The sequence below is a fragment of the Saccopteryx bilineata genome, chromosome 1 (genome assembly GCF_036850765.1).
Source record: "Saccopteryx bilineata isolate mSacBil1 chromosome 1, mSacBil1_pri_phased_curated, whole genome shotgun sequence".
NCBI classification, from domain to species: domain Eukaryota; kingdom Metazoa; phylum Chordata; class Mammalia; order Chiroptera; family Emballonuridae; genus Saccopteryx; species Saccopteryx bilineata.
Window position 1 is genome coordinate 215,251,805 of NC_089490.1, and position 12,412 is coordinate 215,264,216.

At 44.0% G+C, this 12,412-nt stretch overlaps 1 protein-coding gene across 1 annotated transcript in view; it reads right to left on the reverse strand.

Moving 5' to 3' along the window:
- Positions 1 to 220: 220 nt before the first annotated feature.
- Positions 221 to 12,412, reverse strand: part of TOMM20 (translocase of outer mitochondrial membrane 20) — a 32,750-nt gene continuing 20,558 nt past the window's right edge. Inside the window, exons 4-5 of the mRNA XM_066235435.1 lie at positions 4,961 to 5,103; positions 221 to 3,312 (exon numbers count right to left, since the gene is read on the reverse strand). Of these exons, the coding sequence (XP_066091532.1) occupies positions 3,268 to 3,312; positions 4,961 to 5,103 (188 nt within the window). The 3' untranslated portion in view covers positions 221 to 3,267. The remainder of the gene's footprint in view (positions 3,313 to 4,960; positions 5,104 to 12,412) is intronic.

A 12,412-nucleotide genomic window follows, 5' to 3' on the forward strand; every position in this document is an offset into this window, starting at 1 on the left:
CCTTACCCACTGTGCCACCACCGGTCAGGCTAAAGCAGGCATTCTTAACCTGAAGCTGTGAGCCCCTTGAAGTCAAAGGCAAGTGTACATATTCCTGGGGAGCAGCTGCACAGCTGTCAGCATCCTAAAAGGGATACTAGAACCTAGAAACACAGGTACCACGACTTTGAGTCATCAAATTCAGCAGAATTCACTTCTGCAAATAAACACCAAGCCAAAATTTTCTCTAAGCCCTTTAATATTCATTTAAAACAGCTGAGGCACAAGCAATAATAAAACTGCATTTGTTACAAGAAAAAAACTTTGTATGTTATCTGCATGATATACCAATTAACTCAGTCTCTTTTCTGCAATAACATTAACATACTCTGGTCCATACGTTGAGTCAACAGGATTAGCAAGGCAGGCCAACTGCCTGCTTGCCTACTAGCACAGTGTACTGGGTTTTATGTGATAGGGAGAATGAAAGGGCTAGTTCTGTTACTGGAACAGCAATGCTACCACCAGGTGAGCCTATTTTAAATGCCCTTTTACTTTGCCCAAGCAGCACGCCAACGTGGACTTCCATTTCCAGAGATTCCAGCCCACATGTGCAACAGAGGAACATGGGAACACTGCAGTTCTCAGTACTAGTCTTGGGTCAGCATCAATGTGACTGACTGCCATGTTCCAGGAAAGTGTTTGGCAATTACGCATCGGGGGAAAAAATGTATTTTACCTATGACAGCTAGCTTTCAAAAAGTAGTACAATGCCCTGGCCGGTTGGCTCAGTGGTAGAGCATCAGCCTGGCGTGCAGAAGTCCCGGGTTCAGTTCCCAGCCAGGGCACACAGGAGAAGCGCTCATCTGCTTCTCCAACCTCCCCCTCTCCTTCCTCTCTCTCTCTTCCCCTCCCGCAGCCGAGGCTCCATTGGAGCAAAGATGGCCCGGGCGCTGGGGATGGCTCCTTGGCCTCTGCCCCAGGTGCTAGAGTGGCTCTGGCCGCAACAGATCGACGCCCTGGAGGGGCAGAGCATCGCCCCCTGGTGGGCAGAGCGTCACCCCCTGGTGGGCATGCCGGGCGGATCCCGGGGCACATGCGGGAGTCTGTCTGTCTCTCGTTTCCAGCTTCAGAAAAATACAAAAAAAAAAAAAAATAGTCCAGTATCTACTTTTAGAGCACCAAAGGTGTCATTTACGTAAGAAAATGCACTCAATACCCAGGCCAGATTGCTCGGCTGGTTAGAGCATTGTCCTGAAGCACAGAGGTTCAATCCTTGGTCAGGGCACATCCGGGAACAGATCAATGTTCCTGTTCCCCACCACCACCTTCCTGTCTCTAAAATCAATAAAGCAACAACAAAAATGCAGCTGGTTGAATTTTCTCTAAAGTGGAGATACCACAGCCTTCTCAGCAAGCTCGGCATCAAAGCCTTATTTCTCAGTAAATCCAGTGATACCCAGCGCAGACACACTGCAGTTCTCCAAGGAATATTCTTCATACCCTCCAGGATCTAAGGTGACCCCTCCGTCCTCCAGCCAGTCCTCTCCTCTCTGGGCCCATTCTCTTGTTCTTTTCCCACCTATATTCCCTCCTACCCTGTGTTCATTCTTCCCTTCCTTTGGATGGCCCTGTCCTGAATGCTCTTATCTGGGTGGGAGCAAGACAAAAGACTGCTTTCAATTACTGACCAATCACCACCACCCTCATTTGGATTTGGAATCCTATTAGTAAAACCGACTAAACAGCATGTTTGTATTGGTCACCCCTCCACTACCCACAAAAAGCATGCGGAATATAACCAAAAAAAGCACAGTTTGAGGGTTCAGGATCACAAGGAGTCATTAAATGTGAGTCACCTAATCCTAATTTTATAAATGAGAATACTGAAGTGCAGAGATGCAGTGTGACTTGTTCAAAGCTGTGTGCTCTCCAAAGACAGAAACTAGAACTGTATTTCAAACCCTTTCCACTACACTACAGCTACCACGAAACCCGAGGTCAAGGTAAAGTATGTACATAAAATAAAAAGCCTAGCACACACAGCAAAAGACTTGGGGCTCTCTCCACAGATTTTCAGACAGAATGAAGGCGACCTGTACAATGAGAAATGCGATTCAGTTAATAGATGCTACCAAGATCCTCACTCTCAGGTCTGACCATGAATGGGTGGCTGCAGAAATGTCACTATTCTGAGAATAAGAGGTCCTGTTATCTCCAGACTTTACAAGTCTCCAGCCACAGGCTTCCTTATTCTCATAACAAGATACATGAATCAGACTGAAGGATTGAGAAAGTACATCAGGATAAAAACAATGAAACATGTTTACAAATCTATCACATCAGTCACTTAAAGGTTAAGTTTCAGATTTACAAGAGCAGTGACAGAACCACATGATTTCAGTGAAAATCAACAGTTATCCCTTTTTTAAAAAAGTACTTTCAGAAATACTAAGTAAATCAGGCAAGCATGCAAAATGCAGAGAAAAAAAAAATGCAAGGCCTGATTGCCCCTCAGGAGACGTTTCGATTTCATGATGCTGAACACAACCAAACAAATGAGAAGCTGAAAGGGACACTTGTCTGAATCAGCAGACCAATTCCCTCATTCTGTAAATGAGGAAAGCAGCAGGCATTAATGACAAAGCTCAGCAGCCAGTTAGGGGTACACAGATTCATTTCTCCGTGCTATTTTTACTACATGTATCTAAAACATCAGGGGAGAAATATCCAGAGCACATTAAATCGGAACGTTCCAAACTGATACACAGGGCAGATAAAGTTACCACAGCACAATAGCACATCTCACATAGCTAAGAGAATAAATGCAAGGAAATGATCACAAAGATTTTAATACCCAGTTTTGATAAACAAAGTCAGGTTCCCATCCAATTTCCCGATGTGCAGCAAAATGTACTAGCTTAAAAAATGTGCATTTCTCAGCCTTCCCCTTTTTCTGCCTTTCAAAACTGAGCACTGGATGTTTCTGATGTACACAATATGATGTTATATGTACATTTTAATTACATGTTAGGAATAAACAAAATCTATATTTTGGTAATTCATAGTGTATTTATAAAATGAATAGCTCTCTATTAAAATACACTCTTCACTGGGAAAAATAAATACAAGACAAAGGATCTACACAAAGTAAAATGAACTTTGGTAGACATGAGTGCAGGACAGACCAGCAAGCATATCTGCCTTTATTTCCCCAGAGCTGCTGCTCATCTTCCAAGTTAAGATTTTTAAAGTATTTTTAATTGAGATTATGTTGACATTTCTTTCTTATTCCACATCATCTTCAGCCAAGCTCTGAGCACTCACAATTCTCTGAAAGAAAAAAATTTTTAACTCTTACAAAGTGTAAACATTTAATCAGGCTTCTAAGTTCAACAAAAACACCTTTTGCATAAAAAGAAACAAATCTTGCTAAATATTAAGTATGTTAACACATTATCATCTAATATAATGATCATAACTATTGTTTCACTTTAAAATTAAAATGAATGAAGGAAGCATACCATTACATTGTGCTACATGTTAGCCAATTACATAACTAAAACCAAAATGAATTCAAGAGCTCTTTTCATGCCTACGTAAACTAAAAACACTGATTAGGGCCAAGAATACTGATCCTTTTATGCTCCAAACATTTCCCTTATGGCCTGGAAATACTTAAAATCATTATATGAAGAAGGAATACAGTATTCTCAAATTGGCATTTTGAAGACACTTCCAGATATAAGAGAAGTTAATTGAGTAAAAAAAGGTTGTCTTTATAGAGAGGAATTCAAGCTTTACCCTGAATTCATCCACATTTCAAGACATCACCCTCAGGTCAACCTCCCAAAAGGTCTACACTATGCTGCTTTTCAATGTGCAAATAATGTTAAACAGAGGATTCTGATAAACTGGGAACCACATTAGTCTAAATAAGAAAGATTAAGACCAAGTCCTTGGTTTTTTAACTCCTGTTCCTAAATACTTGGGATCTGCCGCCCTGGCTGGATATCTCAGTTGCTTAGAGCATCAGCCCTGAGCACAGAGGTTGCTGGTTTGAACCTCAGTAAGGGCACATACAGGAACAGACTGTTTCTGTCTCTGTCTCTCTCTCCCCCTTCCTTTCTCTTTATAATCCATAAAAATAAACAAAAATTAGGGGCCTGCCCTTTCTCTAGTTCCTTTCCAATACAGTGAAGTAAAGATCAGTTTATAGAATTAACCAGTCACTTTACTAATTTTTAATTACACCAAGTGTGGAAATTAACATGTTACAGTCAAGCTATTTCAAAAAGGAGGTTCACTTGGTGTCTTTGGGAAAGGAGTAAAAATGAACAGAATGCATTTTGAATTAACTCTTACCATGGATCACTGTATATAACCACAGTGCCAGTCTGCAAAAGAGTTAACCTCCCTGATGTTTTACAAAGATTCTAAGACCAAGGTTCAATAAACACTGGTGTATACAAATGGTATTTACCCTATTAAACAGGAATTTAGGGATGTAGTCAAATAATTAGAAACTCAAAGGTACACTGCTAGAACCGAGGTATTGGGCCCTTTACACAAGTGAGGGCAGAGGGGTCCAGGTAGTTCCAGGGCAGGGCACCTTGGATCCCTTTTCTCTGCCATGCCACTGACCTCAATGCATGTTCTCACAAGAGAAGGCAGAAAGCTAGTTTTAGAGAGTAGCTGAGAGTGGCCTGAGAGTGGGGGTTTGAATACTCCTGCTGAGACAGCTCTCAGAGACACAGTTACTGACCCACCTCGAGGGCACCGTCACTAGCTTGTATGCCCAGTTCTCTTCATGTTTTCCCATTAGGGAAGAAAAGTTCAAGCACTGTTATCTCAAGTACTACTGTCATTATATGGATGAGCTACAAGACTCTACCATTTCACTAGGCTCATTTTTAAATGCTAATGTCCCTAAACATTTAATTTTCAGATTCTATTTTTGTTTCTAACATTTTATTCTTACCTGACTAATTGTTGGAAGCTTAGTCAGAAGCATCTGGAACACAGGTGGTGGGAGAGTCTGCTGTAATACTTGCAGCAGTTGCTGCGGCTGGCCACACACGGCAATTGCATTGGTCAGATGGTCTACACCCTTCTCATATTCACCTGAAAGGTTGAAATAAAAATAACACATAACCTGCAAAGTCTCTGCCTTTGTCAAAAATTCTACTCTAAAGTCCTCGCTGTATCTCTAGGTGATACTGACCAAAAACATTATGCAAGCCTGACCTGTGGTGGCGCAGTGGATAAAAGTGTCGACCTGAAATACTGAGGTCGCCGGTTCAAAACCCTGGGCTTGCCCGGTCAAGGCATATATGGGAGTTGAAGCTTCCTGTTCTTCCCCCCTTCTTTCTCTTTCTCTCTCTCTTTCTCTTTCTCTCTCTCTCCCCTCTAAAATAAATAAATAAAAAAAATAATTTAAAAAAATTATGCAAGTAAAAACTTGGAAATAATCTATAGGACACTGATATAATTGAATATTATAAAGCCATTAACAAGGGTGAATCAGATTATATTCACTGATAAGCATCTCCAATACATACATAAAAGGGGAAAATAAAGGTGCAGAGATGTCCAAGTACTATATATTTCTATTTATATACTCAGAATATTTCTGAAAGATTAGATAAGAAACTGCCTGACCTGTGGTGGTGCAGTGAATAAGGTGTCACCCTGGAATGCTGAGGTCACTGGTTCAAAGCCCTGGTTCACTTTAAACTAATCACTTGTACTATTTAAATGTTACTATATTCAAGTTCAAAAGAAAAAAAATGTTAAGTGACCCTATAGGCAAAATGATCACACTAATACAGGTGGTAGGAAGAAGCAGGTAACAAAACAGTAATTAACTAGCAGGATTTATTTTTTTATTTACCTGCAAATTTCCTGCAATAGATGTACTAATTTTGAAAGAAAAATATTACTTAAGGTATATACAGTAGTTTTTGAAGGTTCACTTAACTGAATAAGTACTTGTCAGGTGGTACTTCAGTTAATTCCATCTCAAATCAAACTCCAGAGATTGTCCCAAATTCTGGGAGCAAATCGATGTTACGCTATTAAATATGGTTTCGAGCCTGACCAGGTGGTGGCGCAGCGGATAGAGCATCAAACTGGGATATAGAGGACCCAGATTTGAAACCCCAAGGTCGCCAACTTGAGTGTGTGTTCGTCTGGTTTGAGCAAGGCTCACCAGCGTGAGGCCAAGGTCGCTGGCTTGAGCAGGGGGTCACTCAGTCTGCTGTAGCCGCCCCCACCCGTCAAAACACATGTGAGAGGCCTGACCTGTGGTGGCGCAGTGGATAAAGCGTCGACCTGGAAATGAAACCCTGGGCCGGTTCGAAACCCTGGGCTTGCCTGGTCAAGGCACATATGGGGGTTGATGCTTCCAGCTCCTCCCCCCTGTCTCTCTCTCCTCTCTCTCTCTCTCTGTCTCTCTCTCTCTCCTCTCTAAAATGAATAAATAAAAATTAAAAAAAAAAAAAAAAAAAGCTTTTAAAAAAAAAAAAAAACACATGTGAGAAAGCAATCAATGAACAATTAAGGTGCAACAACAAAGAATTGATGATTCTCATCTCTCCCTCTTCTTGCCTGTCTGTCCCTATCTGTCTCTCTCTCTATCATATACACACACAAAAATAATATATGGTTTCAAGTTAAGTGTTCTATACAGGATAACTTTTCCATGCAGGAAATCTTTTTAATGTACACTATTAAAAATCATGTACTGCCTAACTAGGCAGAGGTACACTGGATAGAACGTCAGACTGGGATGCAAAGGACCCAGGTTCGAGACCCCAAGGTCGCCAGCTTGAGAGCAGGCTCATCTGGTTTGAGCAAAGCTCACCAGCTTGGACCCACGTCCCTGGCTCAAGCAAGGGGTTACACGGTCTGCTGTAGCCCCACGGCCAAGGCACATGTGAGAAAGCAATCAATGAACAACTAAGGTGTCGCAACAAAAAACTAATGATTGATGCTTCTCATCTCTCTCCATTCTTTTTTTTTTTTTTTTTCATTTTTCTGAAGCTGGAAACAGGGAGAGACAGTCAGACAGACTCCCACATGTGCCCGACCGGGATCCTCCCGGCACGCCCACCAGGGGCGATGCTCTGCCCACCAGGGGGCGATGCTCTGCCTATCCTGGGCGTCGCCATGTTGCGACCAGAGCCACTCTAGCGCCTGGGGCAGAGGCCACAGAGCCATCCCCAGCGCCCGGGCCATCTTTGCTCCAATGGAGTCTTGGCTGCAGGAGGGGAAGAGAGAGACAGAGAGGGAAAGCGCGGCGGAGGGGTGGAAAAGCAAATGGGCGCTTCTCCTGTGTGCCCTGGCCGGGAATCGAACCCGGGTCCTCCGCACGCTAGGCCGACGTCTCTCCATTCTTGTCAGTCTGTCCCTGTCTATCCCTATCTCTGACTCTGTAAATAAAAAATAAATAAATTTTTAAAAATGTACTGAAGTTTTATTTTGTTTTTTTGTATTTTTCTGAAGCTGGAAACGGGGAGAGACAGTCAGACAGACTCCCGCATGCGCCCGACCAGGATCCACCCGGCACGCCCACCAGGGGGCGATGCTCTGCCCCTCCGGGGCGTCACTCTGCCGCGACCAGAGCCACTCTAGCACCTGGGGCAGAGGCCAAGGAGCCATCCCCAGCGCCCGGGCCATCTTTGCTCCAATGGAGCCTTGGCTGCGGGGGGGGGGGGGGGGGGGGGGGGGGGGGGGAAGAGAGAGACAGAGAGGAAGGGGGGGGTGGAGAAGCAAATGGGCGCTTCTCCTATGTGCCCTGGCCGGGAATCGAACCCGGGTCCCCCGCACGCCAGGCCGACCTCTACCGTTGAGCCAGGGCCTGAAGTTTGTTTGTTTGTTTTAAGACATTTTTAGAGCAGTTTAAAAGTTCACAGTAAAAGTTAGGGGGAAACATTTGATTTTACATTGGAGATGCTAAAGGACAAATTCAACAAATGTGGCCACATGGTATATGCTGACATCAAGATAGAGAATGGGAAGTCCAAGGGGTGCGGTGTGCTTAAGTTTGAGTCACCAGAGGTGGCGGAGAGAGCCTGCTGGATGATGAATGGGATGAAGCTGAGTGGCCAAGAGATTGATGTTCGAATCGATAGACATGCTTAGGCAAGTTCCTTTTTTAAAACATCGATACCAGACCTCTGAATTTGTATTTTTTCTTGTTAACCATTTTAATTTGTTGGCTGATATATAACGATGTTTAAAAAATTCAAAAAAAAAAAAAAAAAAAAGAATTAAGGGGAAAGTACAGAGTCCTTAAAAAAAAAAAAAACCTCTACAAAGAGGAATTAAAAATGAAAAATCTAAAATCAAAGACTTGCGCCTGACCTGTGGTGGCGCAGTGGATAAAGTGTCGACCTGGAACGCTGAGGTCGTCGGTTCAAAACCCTGGGCTTGCCTGGTCAAGGCACATATGGGAGTTGATGCTTCCTGCTCCTCCCCCTGTTCTCTCTCTATCTCTCCCTCTCTCTCTCTCCCCTCTCTCTCTAATAAAAATGAATAAATTAAAAAAAAATCTAAAAAAGTAAATAAGTAAAAAAAAAAAAAATTTTAAATCAAAGACTTGGTCTTCTGAATGGGATTGAATTCCTATCAAGGGACTCAACAATGGCTCCACTGACTTGAAATCTGGATGCCACTTGGCACTAAATACTCATGTAGGCAATCAAGGAGATTATTACATGGTTGCCGAGAGACATTTTTTTTTTAAGTGAGAGAGACAGAGAGAGAGAGAGAGAGAGAGAAGTGGGGGGGGGCAGAACAGACAGAAAGGGAGAGAGATGAGAAGCATCAACTCCTTGTTGCGACACCTTAGTTGTTCACTGTTTTCTCATACACCTTGATGAGCAGTGGTGGAGTGGGGGCCTCCAACCAAGCCAGCGACCCTGTACTCAAGCTGGTGAGCCCTTGCTCAAGCTGGATGAGCCTATGCTCAAGCCAGTGACCTCGGGGTTTCGAACCTGGGTCTTCAGCATCTGAGGCCGACACCCTATCCACTGCGCAACTCAGTGCCTGGTCAGGCTAAAATTTTTGTTAGTCTAAATCAGGGGTCTCAAACTCGTGGCCCGCCGAACAATTTTGTGCGACCCGCAGACTAATCCACGAAGTTCAAAATATTTTGGATAAAATTAAGTAAGCCTAGGGGCCTACTTGTATTTTTCATTTCTCTAGCATCCTAGCTAGATATTAGCTTAGTTAACAGCAGTTGTGATGCGAACTACAGTTTCCAGTCGTTTTGTGACACTGAGTAAACTGCATGTACGATTGTGCTTGTTGTACTGATTTTTTTTTGTTTTCAACTGCAATGAGAAAAGTGTTGCGTAACAGTTGCCTTTTGTAGACCTAGTGCGAAGACTATACTTTCAGGGATCATTTCTATAGTTTGTAGACCTAGTGCGGCCCACCAAACGGCTGTGATCTTGCTCTGCGGCCCATATGCTGAGTTGAGTTTGAGACCCCTGGTCTAAATAGATATCTTTATAAGCATAAGAATAAAATTCACTTGAGAATTTGCATGAATTAAAATATTACAATCTAGCCTGACTAGGCGGTGGCACAGTGGATAGAGCGTCAGACTGGGATGACAAGGACCCAGGTTCGAGACCCCTGAGGTTGCCAGCTTGAGTGCGGGCTCATCTGGCTTGAGCAAAGCTCACCACTTAGATCCAAGGTCGCTGGCTCGAGCAAGGGGTTACTCGGTCAGCTGAAGGCCCCCCACACCCGTCAAGGCACATATGAGAAGGCAATCAATGAACAACTAAGGTGTCGCAATGCACAAAAAAAAAAACTAATGATAAATGCTTCTCATCTCTCCATTCCTGTCTGTCTGTCCCTGTCTATCCCTCTCTCTGACTCTGTCTCTGTAAAAAAAAAAAAAAAATACAATCTAGTCTTGGCCAGATAATTCAGCTGGTTAGAGCCCTGGTCGGCAAACTGGCTCACGAGCAACATGCAGTCTTTGGCCCAGTGGTCCCCAACCCCCAGGCCATTAACCGGTACAGGACCGTGGGCCATTTGGTATCAGTCAGAAGAGAAAGAATAAATAACTTACATTATTTCCGTTTTATTTATATTTAAGTCTGAACGATGTTTTATTTTTTAAAAATGACCAGATTCCCTGTTATATCCGTCTAAGACTCACTCTTTTTTTTTTTAATATTTTATTTATTGATTTTTTTTTAGAGAGAAGGGAGAGAGAGAGAGAGAGAGAGAGAGAAAGGGGAGGAGCAGGAAGCATCAACTCCCATATGTGCCTTGACCAGGCAAGCCCAGGGTTTCGAACCGGCAACCTCAGTGTTCCAGGTTGACGCTTTATCCCACTGCGCCACCACCGGTCAGGCAGGCTAAGTTGTTTTTGTTTGTTTTTTTTAATTTTTATTTATTCATTTTAGAGAGGAGAGAGAGAGAGACAGAGAGAGAGGAGAGAGAGACAGGGGGGAGGAGCTGGAAGCATCAACTCCCATATGTGCCTTGACCAGGCAAGCCCAGGGTTTCGAACCGGCGACCTCAGCATTTCCAGGTCGACGCTTTATCCACTGCGCCACCACAGGTCAGGCTAAGACTCACTCTTGACGCTTGTCTCGTAAGTTCGACAATTATATTTAAAAATACCAGTTTTTGGCCCTGCCCGGTTGGCTCAGTGGTAGAGCGTCGGCCTGGCGTGCATAAGTCCCGGGTTCGATTCCCGGCCAGGACACACAGAAGTGCCCATCTGCTTCTCCACCCCTCCCCCTCTCCTTCCTCTCTGTCTCTCTCTTCCCCTCCCGCAGCCAAGGCTCCATTGGAGCAAAGATGGCCCGGGAGCTGGAGATGGCTCCTTGGCCTCTGCCCCAGGCGCTAGAGTGGCTCTGGTCGCAACAGAGCGACGCCCCGGAGGGGCAGAGCATCGCGTCCTAGTGGGCAGAGCGTCGCCCCCTGGTGGGCGTGCCGGGTGGATCCTGGTTGGGCGCAAGCGGGAGTCTGACTGTCTCTCCCTGTTTCCGGCTTCAGAAAAATATAGAGAGGAAAAAAAAAAAAAAACCCACAGTTTTTATGCCAGTCACATAATTTTATTTTATGCATTTACCCGTCCCACCATAAAGGCCGGACTGTAAAAATATTTTCTGACATTAAACCAGTCCGTGGCCGGACCTGTGGTGGCGCAGTGGATAAAGCGTTGACCTGGAATACTGAGGTTGCCGGTTCAAAACCCTGGGCTTGCCCGGTCAAGGCACATATGGGAGTTGAAGCTTTCTGCTCCTCCCCTCTTCTCTCTCTCTCTCTCTCCCCCCTCTAAAATGAATAAATAAATAAAAATTAATATTATAATAAACCAGTCCGTGGCCCAAAAAAGGTTGGGGGCCACTGCTTTGGCCCCTTGAGTGTGGCTCTTCCATAAAATAACACATGTGGGCGCTACCTCAATAAGGAATGTATCTACCTATATAGTTTTAAAAATTTGGCTCTCAAAAGAAATTTCAATCGTACTGTTGATATTTGGCTCTGTTGACTAATGAGTTTGCAGACCACTGGGTTAGAGCATCATCTCGAAGTGCAGAGGTTGCCAGTTCGATCCGTGGTCAGGACACATATAGGAACCAATTCATGTTCCCGCTGTCTCTTGTGAAAAATCAATTTTAAAAATAAAATAAAATACTACAATCTAGGCTGTGTTGGCACAGTTGATAAAGTGTCAACCTGGAATGCTGGGATGCCAGTTTGAAATCCCAGGCTTGCCTGGTCAAGGCATATTTCTCTCCCTAAAATCAGTAAAATCTTTCTTAAAAATTCCAACCTATATCTTTAAACACAGATAATAAAGATACCTCCTAATACACACAGCAAACTGTTTGTGAACAACCACAGCAACCCAGTGCAGTTGAAACCACTTCCTCTTTGCACTTGCAACTGGATCTCAGTCACACATGAGATGAGCTCTTACTGGGGTAAAAGAATATGCTAATAGAAGATGCCTGGATAAAGGAAACCTTGTCAAGCAATGAAGTTCGCTGTCCAAATTGGTTATGCTTTCACCTGGCTTACTTTGATATAGACTTTTACCTAAAGACTAACAGTTACTTCACTTAAGCTGTTTATTGCTTATTGTATGTGCCTTGACTGGGCAAGCCCAGGGTTTCGACTGGTGACCTCAGCATTTCAGACCAATGCTCTATCCACTGGACCACCGAGGAGAGGCCCATCTGTGTTTTTTACCTCTGGCTGGCATGGTAATTTCCATAAGAAAGGAAGCTTGGCAGCTGAATTAAGTAATTCTCCGGGTATGTTGCGGTCAAGTGTAGAATACAAACTTTGAAAAAAAAACTCCAAGCCCTGGCCGGTTGGCTCAGTGGTACAGTGTCGGCCTGGCATGCAGGAGTCCCGGGTCCGATTCCTGGCCAGGACACACAGCAGAAGC